General features: G+C 41.5%; 1 protein-coding gene across 1 annotated transcript in view; it reads right to left on the reverse strand.

Annotated features, from left to right (window-relative positions):
• Window positions 1-23,990, reverse strand: part of LOC120545639 (eukaryotic translation initiation factor 4 gamma 1-like) — a 43,881-nt gene extending 19,891 nt beyond the window's left edge. The window contains exons 1-12 of the mRNA XM_039780175.1: window positions 23,910-23,990; window positions 19,437-19,489; window positions 19,037-19,158; window positions 15,579-15,665; window positions 15,061-15,093; window positions 14,290-14,310; window positions 12,855-13,049; window positions 12,398-12,500; window positions 6,655-6,694; window positions 4,764-4,785; window positions 3,787-3,833; window positions 1,935-1,951 (exon numbers count right to left, since the gene is read on the reverse strand). Coding sequence (XP_039636109.1) covers window positions 1,935-1,951; window positions 3,787-3,833; window positions 4,764-4,785; window positions 6,655-6,694; window positions 12,398-12,500; window positions 12,855-13,049; window positions 14,290-14,310; window positions 15,061-15,093; window positions 15,579-15,665; window positions 19,037-19,111 — 640 coding nt within the window. The 5' untranslated portion in view covers window positions 19,112-19,158; window positions 19,437-19,489; window positions 23,910-23,990. The remainder of the gene's footprint in view (window positions 1-1,934; window positions 1,952-3,786; window positions 3,834-4,763; window positions 4,786-6,654; window positions 6,695-12,397; window positions 12,501-12,854; window positions 13,050-14,289; window positions 14,311-15,060; window positions 15,094-15,578; window positions 15,666-19,036; window positions 19,159-19,436; window positions 19,490-23,909) is intronic.
• Window positions 23,991-24,979: the final 989 nt, after the last annotated feature.

Here is a 24,979-nt window from a genome sequence, read left to right on the forward strand (position 1 = left end):
TTGTCAGCCCTTTCTCTATGAATCGCTAGCTGCCTCTGATTCAATGAAAGCTACATTTCTCACATTGTGAACACTGACGCACACAAAATCCGAACACTAACCACCATGCAAATTCTTCTGCTGCACAGCTGAATGTGCTACTGCCAGTTAGACACCAGTAATAATGTTCGACTGAGCAAGAATCAAGTTGACCAACTTTTTGTCCAAAAAAAAAAAAAAAAAAAATTGTCAAACAAATTCCACTGCTGATTTACGCTATAATGAAAATGCCTGTATCTTGTGAAGGCAAGGCACGATCAGGGCAGGCAGACAACCAAAGGGTTTCCTGTGTACACACACAACACTCAGGCAAAGGGGGGAAACTGAAAAAAAATCTGATCACTCATTCATAAGGAGTGCCCATACATTACAGACACATGCTTTCTATTCAGCACTCTTTTTTCTCACTTTCACTGACACTCTACATACTTACTCTAGGAAGTCAGAGCTGTCATGAAACTGGTAGGAGCCACAGTGCTGCTAAACAAAGTGACGAACACAGTCCCTGAACAAGGATTAAACTGTAAAAGTTAACAGTGAGCTGCTACAGTTCTGCTGCTCTCCAGCCTACTTTGGACTTTAAGAACAACAATATTTGCTTGTCGCCACTGACCTTTCACTGGTTTAACTCCACTCTCGGAAGCATTACAAACCGTAGCGGGCCTCTCTCATCCTGGGGCTGGAGTAGCTGTTCCAACAGACTCGTGGCTGGACTTTAAACCCCGCAAAGCAGGACAGCGGGTGGACGTAGCCAGTCGAGTATCTCAACTTAACTCACACACATTCAGGCTGTGATAGAGTTCTACAGGCCAGCAGAACAGGACAGAGCAGGGCCTGACTGTCAGTAAGCTAGCTAACAACTTGAATCACCCTTTCTCATATGCTGAACAGAACAGGGAGGGAAAAAAAAAAAAAAAAAAAAAAAAAAAAAAGAGGATAAAGCGAGTGGGCTTGTAAAGCTATGGTATTGGAATGCACAACCCCTCCCACACAGACTAACAGACAGTTAAAGGGGCCGGAGAGTGAAGGAGGGGCAGAGTAGGAGGGAATGGAAGGGTTTCCAGGAAAAAAAAAAAAGTTATCGTTATCAAATGAGCTGCAGCTAGCAGAAGAAACTCCCCTTTTTTTCCCCCCCATTCTCTCTGTCTGCTCTGTCATCCTGCATACTCAAGTCGCTTTTCAGATATTTTTTTCAGGCTCACCCCTTCTGAGAGGAGAGGAAATCAGCACAGGAGGAGGAGTGTGGTGCCACAGCAGCAGAGGAAGGCTGGTTGGTTAGCCCTTCCGGCACAGAAGGGGGAGGAGACCGGTGGCCACGTGGAGCTGAGCTATGTGCTTACACGTCCTTCACCCCCCTCCCCTCTGGATTTTCTCTTTGACACAGCAAGAGTGAGAGCAAAAAAGTAGAAAAAAGGGCAATTTGCAAAGCTACAACTTTTGCATGTAACCAGGTACTAAAAGGGCCAAAATTGGGTCATTGGTGGCAGTTAAAAAGAGGATTTCAATAGGCTGAAAAATACTTACTTTAAAATCCAGACAGTTCAAACACACACACTGACCCTCTCTCTCTCTATCCGACTTAAATGTAACTAAATACTTTAAAGGTTGAGTACCTTAGGGCAGCTGCACACTGTCCTGTAAATAAAGGTCACAGATTGCCCACGCTAGAACCCGGTGTCCTGTTGACGTGTCACAAAATCTCTACCTACTTTCTCAAAGTGCATCATTCCCAAAAACCAAGAATGCAAAACTGGTGGTGTGTATTTTTGCACACACAAATGCCTTTGCCTAGTCTTATGGCTGAAGCACTTACATCACTCACTCAAGCAGATGTGTGCTGCAATTCCTCCAGTCACTCCTTGTCGGTCATCTTGAGTTTAATATGGGCGTTTTACATTTTGTGTGGATGTGTGTGTGACAGAGACAGTGATTGTGCACAGGGTCTTAAAGCCAGTGTTATAGCATAAGTCGGGGCCTACGGGAATGGGCCAAAGTCCACCCAAGGCAACCACACTGATAAGCAGCCAAGTCCCCCAGCGAAAGGGACCAGACATCATGTAAGTCTTGTGGCAGGAGAACAGAGTCCCAGCATTGAACACTAACCGCATTTTCCTGGAAATACTGGTAAAAGACTAAGGGATTGACACTATACTAAGCCTAAATATATGAAGGATTCTAAATATTAACTACTAATTATGTTATCTTATTTCTTTCAACAGAGGATACATTTGGGAAGTTTAATCAGATGAAGACAAACCGGTTATATTCTAGCCTCCATAATGTAAAAAAGAACAGGCCAAAACAGGACGACAAACCCATACAAACTGTGGCAAAAGCTCAGAGCTAGCCAAAAGTAGTTTAAAGACACACTGACAGTTGATGAACAGGGCAATGAAGGAAAAATTATGCAAATTAGGTAGATAGACTAGAATTAGATAAGCACGTTCAAATAGCTCAATTTTGTGCCACTCGTGTTATGAATTTTTACATTTGAGAATTTTTGCATAGATGATTAGGGTATAATAAGAACATCCAAAAATAAAAATAAAAACTGAAAATCTTCGGTGAAATCTTCGGTAGAATGAAAAGATATGCATTGTGTAAAACAGGTTAAAAAAGACAGAATATTTTTATCTGGAAAGAAGAGTGAGAAATCTGAAAATGTCTAAAAATAATTATTTGTAAATGTAAACAACATCAGTGTCAAATGTAAAAAACGATTATTACATGAGAGGCACAAACTGGGGCTTCAGTTCACAGAGAGCTACCACATACCAGACGAGGGCCATCTTAGAGAGCTAAGGAAACACTAGACATACTGTGGAACTGAGGAATATGTCGTACAGCAGTTTACTCTTACAGCACACCAAGTTAAGGTTGAGTTCCCCACAATCTGCTTCGATCAGTAAACTGAACTCTACGTACAGAGTTACGAATGATTTTAGAAACATATTCGGAGAGATTGCAACACCCTTGACTAGCTGCATTATCTCAAAACCATCAGGTCAATGTTATTACTATGGAAAAAACAGTAATATTGGTTATTACTGCAAGGGAGTTGTTAAATAAACAACTTTTACATTGAAAAGGTCAATTCAAAAGAGACATTGCCAAAGTGAAAAAAAAAAAAATCGATTTGTCATCAAGATTGCCTTTCTAGATTGCATATAAAGATGGAACACACATCTCCACTTCCTCCAACTGTACAAAAATGAAGCCAAAATATACCAGATACGGTACCTATACACTGCCATCTTGTGCTGGTGACGTCATTTGGAGCCCGAGTCTGCGCAGTGCTCACAGATCTGACACCTGCCCGCCCGTCTGCTCTCATCCCCCGGCTCTCTGAAGCACTGTGTGCAGGCGTGCCTGGCAAAGGCGGTGGTGTCAGCACCATGGAGGTCTCCAGGGACCACGGGTAGACAATAACGTTTTATTTTTTGTTTCATAAAATGTACCCATATTCCGAATTCACGAATATGTACGATATTACTACTGCTGCCCCCCGCCGGTTAAAAACAATGCACTGGGTCTTTGCAAACGATGTACGTGTTTATTTGCATATAGAGTGGGAAAGCGAGATCCGAGACTTATTCTAATGCCAGGTGTAAACTGACATACTTAGAGCTGTCCACTTGAGATCAGATCATAAGATGTTAATGCCAGGTCTGAACAGGACCATTGTCCATGGGCCATTAAAATTAGAACTCATTCAGTTCGTTTGCCAGGCACAAGTCCTTAGTGGAGTGAGGGGCTTTTGGTGACGAGAACTGTTGTTGGGGTTTCTCCCCCATCTCTCACCACCTTGCTAAACCTGTATTTAGCCTCTTCAAACGTGTCCTTGTCCCCACTCCTGAACAACACCTCCTTTTGCAACCATAGCTGTTTGGGTTTAGCTGTTAACCAGCATTTTTATAACTCGAGCGTGATGGTCAGGGGCGGATCTACAGGGGGGCAAGGGGGCGCAGCTTCCCCCCTAACTTTGGTGTTCAAAAAACTGTGCTTGTAAAAACAAACTGCCACTATGTCCACAAGCATCTTAAAACATTGAAACAAACAATTAATTTATATTAATTAATAATAAATAATAATTGTAGATTTAATCTTAGCCCCCTGCCCCTCAAATACTTAGCTACGTCCCTGCATCAAACGTGCAGAGCAGCGTTCGCACAGTCTGGCTCACAAACAGCGAGTCTGCTGCGGTGTGGTGGCCCTGCATCCCGGCAAAGACTGGAGCGACTGAGCATGCTTGCTGAGACCGATCATTTGTATGTTATTAGTTAAGGTTACTATAAAATCCACTTCCTCTCACAAATCACGGCAATAAGGCTGCACAAATTAAACCAGGTGACATCCTTTACTGTCAAACTGGGAAAACAACAAATACAATGGGATTAAGAAGGCAAGTCTAAACATAACCGTTCTGTGCATGTAATAAATCTCTTCTGATATTATGTTTGTTAGGCTACTTATTAGCTACAGGGCCCTACAGTGTAATGTAATACAGATAGATAGATAGATACTGTATTGATCCCCAAGGGGAAATTCAAGAAGGATAACAAGAACTTTTGACATCTTGACTTTTGCAGGCCAGAGTAGCTGGAGATATTAGCTGAAGCCTAGAAGTGGGGAGTGAGTAGTGCATAGGAGGAAGAGAAGGAGGGAAATGAAGAAGGAGAAGGCAGTAAACTGGAGAGACCAGGCGGGTCAGGGCAGGAAAAGACCACAGAAGGAGATGCAGAAATAAGTGAAAGAGAAAAGGGAAAAGAAGAATTGACTGTGAAGGATGAAAAGGAGGCTGCAGATTCAGAGAGAGGGACAGAGACAGGGAGTGATCAGGAGGAGGCAGATGAAGATGACAGGGAGGAAGAGGCCTGCAGTTACCCCTGGGCCATATGGTTTGTTTATATTCTCCTTCCATGTAAACTGCAGTAAAGTAGCTAACATGTCATGTCACTCAGTGACAGTTTTTGGCTATTTATATTCTGTTGTATATTATAGGGTTAGATATGTAAATATATACATATATACACACATAGATCATCTAATGATGTTTTACAGTTTCTCTATCATAGCCTTTGTTTGACCTTTTGTTTGATCATAATTACTGATAAAATAAGACACATTCTGTTCCATTTTCTGTTCTATTTGTCTGTATCAGTAAATATGATCCAGCCATTTAATTCAATTTCAGCTAAATGCAATTTTATTTATATTATCAAATCGTAACAAGAGTACACTTTTCTCAAGACACTTTACAGATAGAGTAGGTCTAGACCACACTCTATAATTTACAAAGACCAACAATTCCCCCAAGACCAAGCATTTGGTGCAACAGTGGCGAGGAAAAACTTCCTTTTGGGCAGAAACCTCAGACAGACCCAGGCTCTTGGTGGGCAGCCATCTGCCGCTAACGGTTTCAAAATGATCCAAAAATATTCTCCTCTCTGATTGGACATTTGATAAACAGTCTGTATTTGGAGATGGCTGAGGTTACTCAAAACAACTTGTAGATCATAATACATACAGGATCTGAAGCCAAACTATCATATTGTGCAGCTGGAAGTCCAATTATTTACCTTGAGATTTTCCCCCACTCACACAAAACCGTGGTTTTCCCTAAGTGATCTTGTAGAAGAGACTTATGTCCTCCCTAGTCTAAATCTTTGTCCATAGGTGGATATGTCCCATTTTTGAGTATATCTTACTTAGAACTTAAAGTAAATTATGTGTTCAGATAGAATTAATATTAAGTAATACTGCCAGTTAAATTACCTGACCTACACTGATAAACAGATCTTGTCCAAACAGGGCTGATAAAAAAAAAAAGTTTCCATTTTAGGTAAACCATTCTTTAAAGTCTGTGTTACTTTCTTATTAAGTTTCCACAATGTTAACAATATAAAAAAGGCCTATTCTAGGTCCATTAGTGGTTTATTCTGCTAATACAATTTTAGTACTTGGAATTGTGGTGAGACAATAAGTACAATAGGAAGAATGCCACCTGGTATGTTGTTTTGTTTAGGATATTAACTAATTAGGGTGTTTGATAACTCTGCACATGCATTGTTTTAAGTCTGACTTTCAGATATGTAATTTGGGGATAGACTGACAGAGTCAATCAATGCGCGTATGTAGGTCATGTCTATGTGCTGTCAGTGTTTGTATCGTGTATTTATGTGGACCCCAGGAAGATTAGCAACCGCTGTCACGGAAGCTATTGTGGATCCGAAGAAGAATAAAGAATATGTCATAAGAAGGTCATATGTAAATCCTGAACCAGATATCCATTTTCAATAAGTCAATTTAAAGATTTTTTTTTTTTTTTTTTTTTTTTTTTTCTTCCCCTTTTTTTTTTTTTTTTTTTTTTTTTTTTTTTTTTTTTTTGGGTTTTTTTTTTTTTTTTTTTTTTTTTTGGGTGTGTTTTTTTTTTGTCGCCCCCCGCCCCCCCCTCCGGTTAACTGAGGCTGGGCTTTTTTTTTTTTTTTTTTTTTTTTTTTTTTTTTTTTTTTTTTTTTTTTTTTTTTTTTTTTTTTTTTTTTTTTTGTTTTTTGGGGTGTTTTTTTTTTTTTTTTTTTTTTTTTTTTTTTTTTTTTTTTTTTTTTTTCTCTATATGAGGGTGTAAAAATATTGTATTTTGGGTAGTAGGCCCCTGCTGTGGATCAGACAGAGATAAGAATGTAAACCAACATCTACTGACTTAATCCTATAGCCATAACTTGACAAAAACACAGAATCGCTTGACAGCACAAAGCTTGTGTTTAAACAATGGCATTTAAGTCCACATCACTAATGTTCTGAAAGTCCTATTAGGTTACTTTGAGCAGTTACAAAAGCTGCACCTTAATTGTGAAGGTGTCAATGATTTACGGTGCAACAGCTGCAGTTTTATGTCAACAGCAAAGTTATGTCATAAAAGTTAGGTAATTGCGTAATTTTTGTAATTAAGTAATTTTTTGTTTTGTTTTTGTTTTTTAAATACTGAAGTCTTCTCACTGCCAACTGAGGATGTATTATATTTCACAGGGTAACTTAAAATCTATGAACACACACTGAATTTCTAGATTACAAAAATAAGCATTGTCACAACATTCAAAAATGGACAGGTTAATCTTAAGGAATGAAGCTATAATTAATGACGGAATAAACAAGTGAATAAATGAAGACACTGGGGACTTAAAAAAAGACTCAATGATCATTTAACTATATATGGACATTCACACCAAGTCACTTATTAGATAATTTAATAATTGAAATACCACAAACCATGCCAGCATGTTGTTTACTTTTAACAATGTGAAACTATGGCATTAATCTCTGGCCATACAGCCTATTCCAACAAAACAAGGCCCTGCAATAGTGCAATGCAAAGTGTAAGATACAAGTTACATTTTTTGTTTTGCTACACTCTCTTCACGGTCACGTAGCTCTCTATATTCTGTGTGCGATGGAAAAAAAAAATCTGGTGTTCCCTGTGTAAATGGAAAACAAAGAAAGGTGTGCAAGAGCCACAAAACACATTCCTGTAGGTAGTGTGTAGCAAGCAAGGAATTGGGGCGGGGGGAGGCAGCGTCCCGGCCAGGAAGAGATGGTAGAGAAACAGCAAAAGAGAAAAAGGACTGAATACAAATTAAAAAAGTTGTATGACCGGGAAAAGATGAAGAGCCTTGTTAACATCGGTGAGGCTTTTCAGCGCTGCAGAAACCTCCGTGATTTCAAAGGAATTAAAACTGATGAGGACTTTTGTCGTTTTGGACAAGTGAGTAATAATGTTAGCTCCGCTGTTTCACTTTTCACTGTTTTCAATAGGTCAGTTTAACCTTGTCTGTTTGCTATTGTGTGTGATGGCTGCTCCCAACTGTCTGGCTTTACAGCAGTAGCGACAGTTTGCTAATCCACAACCTGACGTGAGCTAACATCGATTCTGCCATATTTCGTTTAGTCAGCAGAGACACTAACAGAAGTGGTTGCTATGGCAGTGCTCATCCATGAATCTAGGGGGCAGAGAGTCTGAAGGGGAGGGGGGAGGGGTTTGTACATTTGGCAGTTGAGTTCAAATATCAACAATCTTCACGCAGCACACTTACTGCACCTTTGACCACCTGTGAAGGACTGCAACTACCTATCATTTTCATTATTGACTAATCTGCAAACTATTTTCCTGTTTTGTCTATATGTCATAGGATAGTGAAAAATGGTAATTTTTGATTTATCGACCAATCATTTCAGCTAGGGATGTTAACGGTTAACTGTTTAACTGTCAAAAGCCTGATTAATATAAATAATAATAAATATCAAACAGTTAAACACAATATTTAATTAAAAAAAAAAAGTGAAAAAGGTTTCTGGCATGATGAAGAAAAAGTAGGCAACACAATCGATTTCTTAATTGCTAGTTAACTTGCTAGGGAAAAGCTTGCCTCTCTCACGACTGAACAGCGCTCACAACAGCCAACTATTTGACACATGCCACTATATTGATGAGGACTGGCAGGTTAAATCATCCATTCTATAACAGAGTATGCCAGGCAGACACAAAGCTGACAACCTCCTAGCTAAATAATTGATGCGGTGAAGACGGACAGCTGCAGTCTTCTAGCTACCGGTCACGCGGGCGTGCAAGTGGTTCCATACTGGGAAAGTGGCTGCATATGTCCACAAATGCACCCAACAAAGTGGTTGAGCAACTGGTACAATTTTGCAGCTGTCTGCGGACACTGAAATGTCCGAGCCTCTCGGACGGGTGAACTGGGACTCACTTGCCTGCTTGTCGGTTGACGGTAAATGATCGTTAATGAGGGTCGGCTATCGGTCAGAAGAAGAAGAAAAAAAAAAAAAAAAACTAAATTAGCATCATCTAGTTTCAGCTGTACACTTGTGATTTTGCAGCCCATGTTTCCATGCAGTCTGAGTAAAGCTAAATTCACACTCAAGTCATCAGATCCCTGCTACACAACTTGCTGTCTTGTAATCAGGAGTCTTGAAGTTGTGGTTTTCCCACTACATGACTGACATTTGTGACATTGGCTCACACACACTACAAGATCTTTCACCAGGAGGAATCGCCGATGAGTATCTATGTATGTCTGGTCTCCAAACGACGTTCTGTCATGAAAACACACACGAGAAGTGACACGGGACATGAAGTAATACCATGTGCGAGACTAGATTTTTTTGTTCCAAAAATGGATGTCTGCCAGAAACAAGTGTTCCAAGTTGTTAATTGCACTTTACAGCAATAAAACAAAAAAGGAAAAGAAGGGTTAGGGGTTGTTATCGTTGGTGCACATCTACACTATTTATAGCCCGTTTCCTCTAGTTGGAAGAACAACTTTGCAAATGCAACACATACAGTTAACTTGCCATTGTTGCAGGTGACCCATTCCCCAGGTTTCCCCTTAACCCGTCTTGCTCTCTAATTGGCTGTAGCTCCCCGACAGGTCCAGATATTTAGCCTGCTAGATATCGGGAATGTGTCTGTGAGGCACCAGCGAACAGTTCACGGAACATAGTACTCGAGCCAACGCCAATTTGCTTCTGATCTGGAGCTTTTGTCCGGGAGCTTCAAATACTGTCGACGAGTGTTAAATCACGGTTAAAGTCAGATGATGGTAATTTAAAATTTTCAAAAAATACCACAAACTCCAATGGGTTCATTTCCACCAAGCGCTTTTCTTATTGCCATCTCCAAACATTGCTGCAGTGGAGCAATGCATCTTAAGATACCCCTAAGCTGCAACTATCAACTTGTCCTCACTCATGATAATTCTGCCACCACTTGAACAGACATCATTGTTTCAGATCTGTGTCTTTTCACTGACTTAATGCTTTTGTGCCATCTCAAAATCTCCCTTGATGTTGTATCTGAAGGCAACAATTAACAGAAGCAGACATGGCACCTAGAAGGCAGCATAGGTAGGCCCTCAGACCATGACATAGCAGCCTCTCCCTCTGCCCAGCCTTGCATTGGTGCCTCTTATTTCTTGAGGCAATAGATATTTCTTATATTCATAAACTTGTCAAGTAAGCTGCAGCCAATATGACCATGAAGAAAAACAAATTTAAAGTTTGCATAAGTTCAAAGAACCTCACTGACCGGGTAGGCTAATGCGAACAAGACATCCAACCACTCAGTAATATTACCTGGCCTTTTAACTGGCCTCAGCTACAGGTCAGAACCAGTTGTAGCCCACTTTCAAAAGGACTGGGGTAAAAAAAAAAAATCCTCAGATTGCAGAGGCCTCTCTTGCAGCCCGACGGTAACTAGCTCCTGCTCTGCCTCTCTCCCCCTCAGCTGCATTTCAGTCTAACTCACATTACTGAGTCTGCATTGTTGATCAGGAGCAGAGCAGCCTAAATATAGTCAAAACCCTTCACCGGCTGGGGGAAGAGAGCGCGCAAGAGGGAAAGGGAGGGAAGACAGACAGAGAGAGAGAGACAGAGAGAGAGAGAGCGAGAGAGAGCGAGAGAGAATATGAGCCTGCTCAAAAACAAAAAGCCAGAAGGCAGAATGAGACTTTTTTGGACAGTCTCCCAATACTCTAAATAAAAGGCTTGAGATATGACCCACAGCATGCAGGAGATTGAGACAGCAATGGAGGGGGGATGCAAAGAGACGCACTTTCTAGACGACACCTACCCTCAGAGTCCTGCAGCTCTCGAGACCCACGATTCCCCATGCTGAATGCAAAACTGCGTATGGACAGTAAAAGGAGAGGGGGCTTTCTCTTCAAACCCCCTCTCTAACTTCTTACTGTCCTCTTTACAGGTGCCCTCTCAGAATGACTTCTTTTAATGCTCAGCCCTCCCTCTTCCAGCGTGTCTCCATTTTGCTCCTCCCTCTGACCTTCCTGATTCCTCCATGCCTTTCACTTTTTTCACCTTCCTTTTCCCCTCCCTCCCTCTACAGTGTACTGGCAGGAGGACTAAACTATTCAGTTGTGTCATTCGGAGCAGCTCTGATTTGCCTGAAGACTCCCCTATCTCTCCACCCTGACTAAGTGATCTGATCCATGCTGGCATCACAACTTACTACAAAAGGGGTGGACAGTGAGTATGTACATACAGTATATGTGGCATGAGTTAAGCAAATCACTCAACTTGGGGGGGTGGGAGTCTTAAAAATAGTCACCATACTCCATCACCACAGTGAATGTGTGTGTGTGTGTGTGTTTACCTGACTGCTAGAAAAGGACTCAATGGTCAGACAGACTGCACCGCTTAAGAGGACCAGAGGGGGGTGGAGGAATGATATTCTGGGACTGTTACTATGCAGTTACCAGAATGTTATGGTGGTCATTGTAGATCCTAAAGGCAAAAGGCCTAATCATTTCCAGATATATAGTATTTCTGTATAACTTTCATGTCTCTGTGACATGGTGGAAACCTGAAACAGCCCTTGGCACCTCTGCCAAGGGCCAATATAGTGGTCAAGCCCATAAGAGAGCAGAGTTTGAGAGCCATGTCCCACTGTCACATGACCAGTTATTTAGGGTCATGTACCAACTTCATCTGACGACATTGCCATGTGATTTGCAGAATGACCAATGTGACACACACACCCTCCAACACAATCACAGTCATACAAATAGCTGGCATAAATACCAACACAGCTCTCTCATATAACCAGTAGCTTGCTATTGTGAAGAGTAACTTATTTGGACAACAAATAGAAATCCACTAAATTAGCACCAAGTCTGTCAGAGTCACACCAATAAACACAGCAGCCTTTACTTGCATAGTTTATAATAAATAGTTCATAATAAACAATATTTATTATGCAAAATTAAATTAAAAAAGAACTTCGAATTTGGAGATTGGTTGCGAAGTCTGGGACAGTACGGCGTAGAAAGTCGGGACAGTTGTGGGACACTGATGACAAAAGTTGGTTATTTGAGCCCTGGTGCAAACAATAGTTATAGATTTAATAACCATTCACCAAACCTTTTTTTATTTCTCTTTGAATTTTTTAAAGTACAATGACCATCATACAGTGCACATACACTGTGCAAAGGGCAGGACATGGAAAGCCTGATAGAAACAATTGTGTGTTTGCAGTCCTGTATTCAGGCCAGCGCATTCTACTGCTGATGAGCTATAGTTTAAACAAAGACAACACATAGTTCAGATGCCTGCTGGTGGGGGGTCAGCAAGTTTGTTTTCAGGGCATCATCATTTCTTGTGATGTAATGACACACAAGCACCTCTAGAGGGTGTGACAACACATGGGATCAACAGCAAACATATGTAGTGCTACTGTATTTAGCCCGGATTTCAAGAGCAACGCAGTCACAAATAACCTTGCTAAGTGTCTCTGTGTGTGAGTGGCTCAGGTGAGGCCCCAGGTAGAGCCTCTTACCATAAGTACCATATTCAGCGGGGCTCGTGCCTGGGTAGAAGCCTGGGGTGCCTGGTGGGACTGGGTATTGCTGGGGCGTGGCCACGTAGGTTGCTGACCGGTACTAAGGAAACAAAGAAGAGGGAGCAGGAAAGACAGGACAATATCATTAGATACAGTCATAAGAGCAATATAAATCCTGAGTACAAACATAGGCCTGCAGAACAAGATGCTTTTCCTTCTCTTCACATTACACAGATTTAGGCAATTTAAAAAAGGTACTAATCAATGTTTTTGAATCCAATGTTTACAGATCTTTTTCAAAACAAGACAAACACAACACAAGTTCTATATAACAGAGATTATATGAGGAAAGATTTGGTGGGGTGTGTCATGTTAGCTGTCCATATACCATCTGGCTCTGCTAAAAAAGAAAATTGGGCAGCTACTTGAACACTCCCCAGTCTGTGCCCCCTACCTGTCCCGGTATAAAGTAGGCGGGTCCCTGTGGTGAGCTGGGGAAGGGCAATTGCTGCCCAGGGATCATCATCATTTGGGAGCCAGGGCCCGGCTGGTAGACGTGGGTGGGCGTCACAGGCCGAGGGCCGCTGCTGGGAGGGACACCCCGAGGCCCACTGTTGGGAGGCAGGCTGGCCCTGCTAGTGTAATAGGGCTAGAGAGGAGGCAAGGATTGAGAGGACAGAGAAAATATGTAGATGATAGTGGGAAAGACAAAAGCGAGGCCACAGGACAATGTGGGAAGAGGAATGGGATGGAAATAATGTTAGGAGAGAGAGACAAAGAAGGGCTGCAGCTATCGATTATTTTAGTAATCGAGTATTCTACCGATTATTCCATTGAGTAATCGGATAAGAAATACTTTTGTTTCTCAAACCTCAAACTAAGGCATACATTAAACATACATAGACATTACCTTAAGTTGTGCAATTTAACTTTCAGAACTACAAGTTTCAATCTGAGACTGATCTGTATATAGGCCTATATGTAAATATTAGTTATACTCAACCTATTTTCATTTATATATTTGACAATGCTATACAGCTCTGTTACACTTATGCTAATAGATTGATCAGCTGTTTCTCCGTGAAAAGAGAGAGTGAGAGAAAATGGTACGCAACAATCAGCTGTTTTTCCAGCTCTTTAGATCAAATTGTGGTCACCGCTACGTATTTTCTTGTCTTTGATTTTGGTAGTTGTTGTGGTTGGTGTAGTTTCATCATTTGAAAGGATTCAAAATTTTGGACACTTTGTCGTTTTCTCCAGCCTGTCTCTTCTCTTAGCCACTTACGCTCTTTCTTCATTTTGTAATCAGTCTTCATGGCATGTGTCGCCAGCAGCGTCTGCCCGGTGTGCGACAGTATTAATCCTCCGTGCGGAAAAACCGTGAGCAATGCAACGTTGGTAACATTAAATAAACAAAGCTTCGAGGCAAATCATTTTGCATCGAGGATTTTTAGTAATCGAATTATTCGAGTTACTTGAGGAATCGTTTCAGCCCTAAAATAAAAGTAATTTTTAGTTACCTTTCTGAGACCGCCGACATAAAAACCATCCCCCATGCCCTCGTATGATTTTATCTCTTGGACCAAGTGGAACTAGCTTGTCCAACCTAATAGCTAGGCTCATAGTTTGTCTGTGAATCTATGGCTAGACTCCAACTGGAAACATATTGGCCCTGCCTGCCTGAAGAGATAAAGCAGCTAATGCTGGTTCATTCAGAGCCTCCTCATTGACATTCTGCTGCTGGCCTGGGAGCTAACCGCCGTAGCCAGCAAAATGACACCAAGCCAACAAAGCACAACACTGCCAAATATTAGACACACACATATGCTCTCCTTAAGATGGTGAAAAAAAGGGCAGGTAAAACTGGAAGAAAGAGGACATCGAGTTACCTGCAGCGACCTGAAGCTTCCCTTCAGCAGCGCAAACACAGATCACACAAAGACACATCAAATGGAAGCAAAAAGAGGGTGGGAATAGAAGGATTGAGAAAAAGAGAGCACCACAATCAGTTAGAGCAAAGCACCCAGAAACGGTCAGTTCTGAGCCAAGCAGTGAATTAACAAGCAGCATGCAGATAACACGCAGAGCAGTAAATCCAAATATACTAGTTACTCTTGAATGAGATGCAAACTAAAACTTAAGAAATATAACTGGAAGATGGGCATTGATCACCTAGATGTTTACCGTTTTCAACAAAGAGAGAGACAGACTGTTTCTAATTAGTTTGTTTTGATATCAAACTTCAAATCACTTTCTCAGAATATTTTTTTGAAGGATAGTGAAACACCGGTTTTCAGGTATACCTTTACAGAGGATATTATTACGCACTTATATTTAGCTACACCTATAATTCACAAAAGGCACTTGCATTCCCAGGTACAGTAGGTGAAAGGACTTTCCTAAAAAATAGCATGACATATTGTTAAATATTACCAGTAAATAAAATGATATGCCGTCAAGCTAGTTTATTTTATATTCTTTGGGTTTATCAAAAAATAAAATAAAATAAAATTGCCTAACAGTAGTGTAGCTCTCAGTGAGGATGTCCAGACTTTTCTGTTTTTAGTAGTCAATGCACACATTCTCTACTGCTTCTAATATATGTTAAAGGATAGGAAACCCGCCACCACCCTCGCGTTAGACAGTTGTACTGTTAGTACCTGTTGGTGTATAGGTCGGGGCCCTGGGGCAAACTAGAGGAGGAGAGGCAGATAGGACAGAGGTTAAAAGACAAAAGCACAAGATCCATGCTTCACTCTCCATTGACAGGCATCTTCCAGTTCTGCACCTTTACAACTGCACCTAAAGGCTAACATAACACTGTTGTTCAGACAGTCTAAAAACAATGGAACCGTGACAGTTTGGCGCAAATACACAAAATAGCCCAAGTAGATAGATGTCAGTGTGAGCATGTTGCACACTAAGCAGTGGTATTGTGTGAGGTAGAGTACGAAGGACATGTTGACACTGACAGGTAAAAAGAAGGTGCAGAACTGGTAAGAAATAGGCAAACAGACATGCAGGCATTCTATGAAATTAACAGATGGATTCAGGAGACTGTACACTGTAAATGTTTCATTTGCCATGCACCAAAGAAAACAATCTAAACATTTATTTTTTCTGGAATGGAGCCAAGTGCACCATAGTAGTGGGTAAGGTGAGCAGTGGTCAGGCCTACCTGTCGGGGCTGTGGTGTTGGGTTCATTTGTGGAGGCGGTGGGGAGGCAAACACAACAGAAGGGGGTTGCCCAGGGGGGAATGGGGGCTGCAAGAGAGAGGAAGTGATATCAACAGCAGAAAAGTGGGATGCAAGAGAAATAGAGAGGGAGGCAGAGTAGTAGTAAACGGTCAACAAGTGCACACATACACAGGCCGATATTTGTGGTCACATTATTCTGCTCTTTCACAATATCAGCATCCGTTCTGCTTCTCCAAACGGGGGGCATGCCGACCGGCATCTATTGCAGGCAACAGACTGTCTATGGATAATACAACCCCACTTTAAAATATCCGAACTACCCCTTAAACTAGGAGAAGGGAAAACTTTCCAAATTTGATTATAGACTTATTTTAAAGAAGACCATGGGGAGTTGTAGGCCTGATAACAATGAAGATGTTGAAAGCTACAATGGCAACTGACAATGTGATGGCAATGCTGTAAATGGATAACATAGCAGTCATAAACATGGCAGTAGTTATTTCTGATACCATCACTAATCACTATGGAGTACAACGACTATGTTGTGAGACTTTCTGCTGCATGGTTGAGTAAGGTCCTATGAAATCAGTTTTAATTTTTTCCAGATTCTGTTTAATTTTTTCCCCAAATTCCGTGTTTTCCATTTCATCCAGAATCTAATGAATTTGATGTAACAAAAGATTCCACTTTTTGTAAAATAAGGTGCTTCACATCGGAGCTTCACATTATGAATAAAAAAAAAACATTCCATTCTTTTTGACATGACGTGTGTGCGTGCGTGGAGGAGCGAAGCCCTGCCCTCTGTGAAACACCAACACAGAGAGAAGAGGACAGAAGCAGCATGCCTGTAAATGACAACAACGGGGGGGGGGGGAAATGGTAGGGAAAACTGATGTTTCTAAACTGCATCCACAGTTCAGCAAATTCCACAATATTCCAAGTTTTACAGTTGACTATGTTTTTACTATCTGTAAAACTGAATTACTCTGTGTTTTCCGCATCGTGGAATCACAAAATAACAAAGAACGGCTTGTGGCTGCTGTGACCATTCTCTACCAGAAAGTACATTGTTGTGCAATCTGATATTCATTACGTGCACACAAAGTAGGGCTGCCCCCTGAAAGTCGATGAGTCAAATAATCTGTTGGTGACCCCACAGTCGACTTGAAGTAGCCGTTTGTTTTGTTGTTGTCAGTCAGTGTGCATTACATTATATTGTAATATTCTAGCAGGAGGAGCGTACTGATTACAGCGTTTCCTAAAGATGGTCTCTAGATGTCAATGGTGATGACACGGCAAAAAAGTTACACTCACAAAGCACGGTAAACGAGACGTGTCTGTATGTCAAAAACAGGTTGGGAGAGTTGTCGTCATCGTCGCTGACGCACTGAGGCCTGTCTGCCCCGGTTGACAGCCGTCACTCCCCGCAAAGATACAAGGCACAGCAGGCATTAAGGCCACGGCCCTGGGAAGCAGTGAGGGGTGCTGTAGGCTCACAGACTGAGCCGGGAGCCACCTTCACCCCTAACATTTCCAAGCAGACCTAAATCCAGTAGCGGTGCACCACCACGGAGGAAATGTGGGGAGACGAGGGGATCCTGCCACACTGAGTGGCCGTCCCTGACCTGCCGATAGGGCTGGGACGATATGGATTTTTTTTTACCGCGTTTGAAAGGCAAGAAATTCCCACGGTATCGCAGTATACCGCAACCCCCTTACGAGAGTAGCGTAAGTTAGAGCGAGAATGGCAGGGGGAGAGCGAGCGGTAACGGAGAGTATGAGTGCCGCTGTGAGGAAAGCGAGAGGAAAAAGAGTTGATGTAAAGTGAGTTAAAAGTGAACAATAAAACATCAAGCTAGAGCTTCTCAAGACACGGTGGCTTTATCTATTGTTAATACTGCCGGTAAAGTGAATGGCGTAACCCCTGAAAAAACATTGGCTTAAACCTTACAACATATGTTGCAGCCCGAGTGCAGCCCGTGTAGCAGCTGAGCAGACCGAGAGCAGAGAGGGCGAATCAGCAGTTCGCTAACTTGTTGCTCTCTCTACCAATATAAGCTGCTCTGTTTTAGGCTACGAAACGTGCACGCAGCCTGAAATTCAACCGTGCCATTTTAACGGGATAAAGCTATAAACATAAGGAAACTCTGCTAGCTGCTAGGCTAATGTGCAATGTTAAAGGTCCCATGACATGGTGCTCTTTGGATGCTTTTATATAGACCTTAGTGGTCCCCTAATACTGTACCTGAAGTCTCTTTCCCGAAATTCAGCCTTGGTGCAGAATCACAGCCACTAGAGCCAGTCCCACAATGAGCTTTCCTTAGGATGTGCCATTTCTGTGTCTGTAGCTATTGAGGAGGAGAGAGGGGGGGCAAGGTAGAGGGTGGGGGTGTGGCTTCGACCAACTGCCACTTTGTTCGTTTGAAAGCCATGATGTCTCTCTCTTTCTCATGGGTTGGCCAAATTCTCTGGGCGGGCAAAGCAGAGAAAGGGGAGGTAACCTTGCTCCTTATGACCTCATAAGGAGAAGATTCCAGATCGGCCCATCTGAGCTTTCATTTTCTCAAAAGGCAGAGCAGGATACCCAGGGCTCGGTTTACACCCATCACCATTTCTAGTCACTGGGGGACCATAGGTAGGCTGGGGGAACGCATATTAATGTTAAAAAAACTCATAAAGTGAAATTTTTATGCCATGGGACATTATGGGGTCTACCTCAGATGAGAATGTCTTTGCCTTTCCTACCGTGCAAAGACATTTCTCCGATACAAGACATAACACAGGTACTCTCGCATATAGGCCTAATAGTCAACACGAATGGAATGTTATTATGTGTCATGGAACACTGCGCTCCCCAACTCGCGAATGGTCGGATTTGCACCATCTTTTGATGATAAGTTTTGAAAAAACCTTGAATCCATGATGTCCAAGACACAATGTCATCAGACACAATCCATGTCATTAGAATCAATGAATCCACGTCATTAGACACAACGTGGACACGTGGAGGCAAATGTTTTTTTTTGCGGTGATGATGGTGACGAGCTCAGACCTGCGGTAGGCGTCACATGACCGCGGTAATGTCCCAGCCCTACCTGCTGAGTTAAATCCCATGGGCAGACAGCATGGACTGCTACCCCGAGAAGTGTAAACATATTTTTGGTTCATTATGAACGGTGGCTGGCTGCATTTGAATATGTTAACGTTGTCGAAATCATCACTGAAACTTATGCGAATGGATTTTCTGATTGCCAGATAGTCTATGTGAAAAAAGAAAGTAATGAGTAGTGAAATCTTTGTATTGAACAGCCAAATCCGCTTCCAAAAAATCTGATTTGTGCACAGCCATAACACAAACACTGTCACGACAGCCATTTTTCTTTGAGAAACAAAGTGGGATGAAGCAAAACAGGAAGTTAAGTAGCAGGGTTCCTTACCTGTGGAAGGCCAGGGGAGGGGGCAGGGTGGGAGGTGGAGGGGGGTCCTGTTATGGGCTGTGGTGCTTTATTCATTTCATGGAGTTCTGCATGGGGAGGCTGATGTGGACCTGTGCACAAAACTGACGGAGGAGAGAACAGGGGTTAAATGGATCTAAGCTGAATTGTCACATTCAGTACCAAACAAGTGAGGCCCAATGGCCGACAATGTAATACAATGTGTAGCAGAAATGATAGCGTGGAATGTGGTACATTTTGTTTTTAGAGAATGGTTAAAGGATAGGTCTTCATAAAATGAAATTAGTGTGTTCAGAGTTTAAGTTAAATTCAGATTTAACTGGAAAATTCAACCCAAAGTTGGCATTACTTGTTAACAGTCACAGCTCACATGTATACTTACATGTATGAATCGTTTTAGGTCCTAAGTGTAGTTACACTAAGGAACGTTTTTTCCTAAAAGACAGACAGTAAGAGAAACCTTGTTAACAATGTGCATATTGGCTAAAAGCACATTCCAAATACTTTACAGCATCCACAATAACCTAATATTTTTCAACCAAAGAAGTTACTATGTACCAAACAGACGGCAGCGTAAAGGCTGACACAACATTGAGAAGAGCATATAACAAATAGTTGAAGGGTTTCATGATACAAGTATAGCTGTTACCTAAAGTGGAGACCATTACATCAACACCGTTTTTAGAATTGTGCAAATTTGAATTATATTGTAGGTTTGCAGCAGGTTTATAAACGTGCAATGTTACAAGTTTATAATAGTGATTAAGAAACTGTGTTTGGCACAATGTTGGGCATGTCCGGTTGATATAAGATCCATTTAATAAGGCCACCACTTGCAATGATACCAATCCAATGTATTGGATCAATTCAAGAAACAAAGCCTAGGCCTACATGAAACTAAAACTATGCAGACAATTTTTTTCACTGACCGAAGGGTAATTTCAGGATTCTAGTGTGATAATCTTTACGTTATATGGTCCTTGCAATGGTGACAGACTTGGTATTTATAGCCGAAGCCTACATTATCCGTCACTGTGACACACATTCACCTATTTTCCCTGACAGACACACACACACGCACACACACACACACACACACACACTCACACACACAAGCAGTGTAAAAAGCCTGAGTCATGATGAGTCTAGGTGTTTTTTTCTTTTTTCAAAGAAGAGGAAATCACACTGCAGAAGTGGTTGTAATCACCATGGTTACAATGACTGATGTCAACACACAAACAGAAGAAGACAAAAAGATGGCGAGGGTTTTCATATAGCCAGATGAAATCCCAGCCTAAGAAAAACACTGATTGACGGACATTGATGGTAAGCTCATCCCCTAAATAATAGAGCCTTGGGGCTTGGAGAACGGCAGAAATATAAGGGTTAGGAAAGAGTACACTGTAAAGGGGTGTCAGGCAACATTTTAAAGGCTCATCCACAGACAGAAAGATTGTCAGAATGAGCAGGGCTAGCTGAGCGATGAAGTGCTGAGTAAACAATCTCAGGGCTAAAAGAGGGCCTCAGACTAACAACCTACACTGTCTCGCAAATTAAAAACCTTGAGGTGTTTGGGGGAATGCTTTACCTTTAACTACTGGGCCAGTGACGCACACTGTCAACACCACAATGGTTAGTCTGCAGAATTTATCCAAATGAGTAGCCAATACAAATTGTGAAAACAGTGTCCCAGCACTACAGAACTAGCAAAGAGGGGTGGCCCCCATTTCTGCAGGAATCTGTGTTTTATGGGAGTGTAAGCTAATGCAAGGCACCCACACCTTATTCCACCCGCTAATCACACACACAGTCTAGTCAATTGAGCTGGTCTGATTTGCAGCACTGTGGAGATCCAGCCACCAGCAACACTGCTGGTGAAACATGCTCCTTCAACTGATGCATAAGCCTCTGCATGCACTCCCCTGACCTGCTAAGGAGGAAAGGGAGAACATTTGCTAGGGCTAAGTTTGCTGAAGAAGTTGGCTGCCATGTCACCTATAGAGTGTGTAGCCACTGTGAGTTTTCCACTGTCATGTGCAGACAGTGGTCTAGACTCACTGGCTAATTAACTGCTTACTGAAATTGCCTTTTCCCAATACTATGAGAACTGAGCAAACTTTACTGCCTGGTGAATTCAGTGAAAAGAATACACAAGTCAGTGGCTTCATGAGTTGGTGGTCTGCCACAGACTTCAAGATACTTTGCAAATGCCATACATTGTACATGGTTACTTATAAGGACTACTTATAATGCACATACACAAAACAATTCCTCAATTTAATTTAATACAGTATATGACAGTCCTGTACCTTAACATTCTGTCAAAATCCACACATGCCCAGACTCTAGGTTTACAAGATTCCAAACAGGAAGCTCAGTAGTGTCCTTATGTCAGGCTAACTGTGACAGCCCAGCCTGGCTCTGACAAACATGCATTTGTCATGTGATTGAACTTCTGCCATTAGTTTCATTCATTCATTCACTCGGAATAAAGCATGTCTGAGATCATTGCATAATATTGGGGCTGATGAATGATAAACAATGATACATGTTTGTAGATAGACGAAGACTTGGGATAAACATCTGCCTCGATTAGCTTTATGGTGCCCGTTACCATGCATAGAAAACTGCATCCATTTTGGACCCACATTCTCGGCTAAGGTCTGGCACATGTCTGCAGCCCTCAACATCAGCCTCATGCCTGCCGCAGCAAGCAGGGTGAAGTGATCGACAAACAGCTTAAACATGTCGTCCTCTAAAACAACACTTTGACATAGTGTCAGAAGACAACTGCGACGCTCATACCACGCTAACTATTCATTGGTAAAACGCCGGTGTTTCGTCTGCTAAAACTGTGGGACACTTCTGCTATGCCACAGGGGCGTGTCTGCCTGTCTACTCACACATACACACAACGGGCGACAAGGCAGTTATTTACACGGGGTCGTAATAAACACGCACCTCTCAAACGCTCGGTCACGCCAAAACACATACAACTATGGTTGCGTAGTCGTGCTGCTGTATGTTGTGCCGTTAGCCATGTTGCTAACTTTCCTAGGCCCAATCTGGATTTACCACGTGGTTTCTCCTGCTATTGGCGCGATGCACACCCCAGCAGCCGGCTTCATGCCAGCCACGCCTCAGCCGCTATCGGCTATGACAACTGCCACCTAACCATACTAATGTAAATCATAATCCATACCATACTAAACAAACGCCGTTTTAAGGAGTCAACAATGAAGACAGACCGGACGGCGGACGTGTCAATGAATGGGAATACTAACCTAGATAATTGTCAAGCTAACGAGGTGGCTACCGGTTAGTAGCTTGTACATTCCAGCAATAGCGGTGTCGTGACAATCGGTAACGTTACTGTAACTAGCCACTATCCTGAATGAGTCAGACGCCTCTGCTTCATCTCGCCCAGTTTAACATCACCGCCGGGACAGCCTTCGTTTACATCGATGCATTACAGGGGATGCTGATCGGAAATCCCACATTTACCAAGTTCCCATGTAGCATAACTTCTATTACAACGTCTAACCTGAAGGCACAGCGAACCTGTCAACCAACTCACCAAGGCCCTAATGAATGTGTCACACAGGCTTCAAGGTTCAAAACAACTATCCTGTCAAATCAGTCTACAACCCTCTCTAACTTGAACTCGACCAACAGCGTTTTATAATTCCTTTATACATGTATATATACTGTTAACTTTTACACATCCAGATTGATATTTTACACACCCTGCACAAAACCGGTCAGCCTTAAAACAGTTTTATTGTACATATTTGTTGCAGTGTCTCTTACATATATTTATTTTAATATTTTCTAAATGTATGTTCTTAGCTGTTGCAGTACTTTGCTCTATTGTTTATTCTATTATCATGTTTATGTATGCACCAAACACACCAAGGGAAATCCCATGCAAGTGAAAAATACTTTGGCAATAAATCTCATTCTGATTATGATTAACTTTATGCGTGTTAGAACTGTCCCTTAATATTTGACAATACATACATAATTTGAATGTCTGAGAACGAGAGGAGTAACGATTGTTTGACACAAACAGAAACCATGCTGCATGAACAGGTACAACCAGATATTTTAACCAACTGTATTACTTTACTGCCTGACAGAAATGGTTTCAGATTGCTGGCATCAACGTTGCATCGCCTTCATATGGTTTCAGGTATCAAGTTATCAGTGTGCATGTTATTTACAATCACAACTGTCATGCAACCAAGCTGGCAAATTTGAGTAACGTTACACAACCCCCATCCCTTTCTGCTAGGAGGCTGGTACCAGGGCAAAACACGGCTTCGACACAAATAGAGTGATTTAACCTACTGCTACCTATAAAGCCACAGTCTGGCTAGCTAGCAAAATGTTGGATAGCTAGCAGCAGAAATTACGTTGACCGGCGAAAACAACAACATTGTGATGCGACAGTCTATGTGTCGCTTATCAAATAGAATACATTACACACACAATATAAAATATCTCTTAACTTCCCACGAGTAAGGACTCATCTTGGCTGTCTATCGTAGTGTTAGCTTGCTAGCTGGACTTACGTTAGCTAAAGTGAAGAAAGAACACCCACGTCGCGTTAGCATTGAATGCTAGAAACCAGCTAGCTAGCTAGCTAGCTAGCTAGCTAATCCCTGAAAACACAGCAGACCACCAGTCAGCAGAAACCACTGAAGAAAGTCACCACAGCTAGGTAAATCTCCACACTAAAAGGCAAAACGTAGATTTGACTGTCCTTTCATAGCCTCTATAAAATAGCGACTTGACACCTATCTGAAAATTTGAGCATTTTAATAATCAATTTAGCTCAGGACTGTGGCGTTACCTTTCTCTCCTTGAGTCCGCAGAGCCGGACGGACGGAAAACCTTTCCGGAAGCCGGTAGCTAGGTAATTCCGGCAAAATCCCATCACGTGAAACTTTCCCAGTAGGAAACTATACCATAGACTACTTACCATAGACAGTATAGGAAGTTACATATATGGAAACCCAATTCCGCTAAGTTAAGTTATTACTATTAGTTAGTATCTTAAAATAATGACGATTTAGCATCTCGAAATAATGAGTTAGCTAGCTCCTAGTATCTCAAAATAATGAGTTAGTATCTCCAAATAATGAGCTGGTATCTCAAAAATAATGATGTATTATCTCACAATAATGATAGTATCTCAAATTAATGAGCTTGTATCTCAAAATAATGATAGTGTCTAAAAAGAAAATGACTTAGTATCTCATAATGTATTTGTATCTTAAAATAATGAGTTCGTATTTCAAAAATAATGAATTAGAATCTTAATATGAGAAACTATCTCAAAATAATGACTTATCTCACGATAATGACTTAATTACATTTTGGGGGGAAAACTGCATTATTTTGAGAAAGTTTCTTATTATAACGTTTATTAGGAAAATTCTACATTAACAAGAAGAAATGTAAAGAAAAATAAACTTTCCCAGTAATCATGTTCTCAGCTGTAAAGATGTCCATATCTTTTGTCGTCCATGTTATCTTTATTGTGTTTGCATGTGAATAACCTGATTTGAGGCGTTTTGATATTTTAATGGTACCCAAGACTTTTTTCTTAAAATAGAGTCAAATTCCAGTTTTTCCCGCAGATAAAAATAAGAAGTGTTTAATTTCACTTAAATTATTTCTACATTTTTTTCAACATGCATTAGAGGACTATTGTTAAATTATAATTAGGTTATAAATGGGTTCCATTATTATAAGCTAAATAATTGCTTTACAAAGAGCAGTTAGAGAATTGATTTGAAAATATTTTCATGGGATAAATCTGGACTAAAGCAAAAATACTTCTCAGGCATTGTTCATGGGACAAGTCTGTAAATGAAATGGTTAGCACAGCCAGTGTAGGATATCAGGATATAGGATTTA

This window comes from Perca fluviatilis, chromosome 2 (genome assembly GCF_010015445.1).
Source record: "Perca fluviatilis chromosome 2, GENO_Pfluv_1.0, whole genome shotgun sequence".
NCBI classification, from domain to species: Eukaryota; Metazoa; Chordata; class Actinopteri; order Perciformes; family Percidae; genus Perca; species Perca fluviatilis.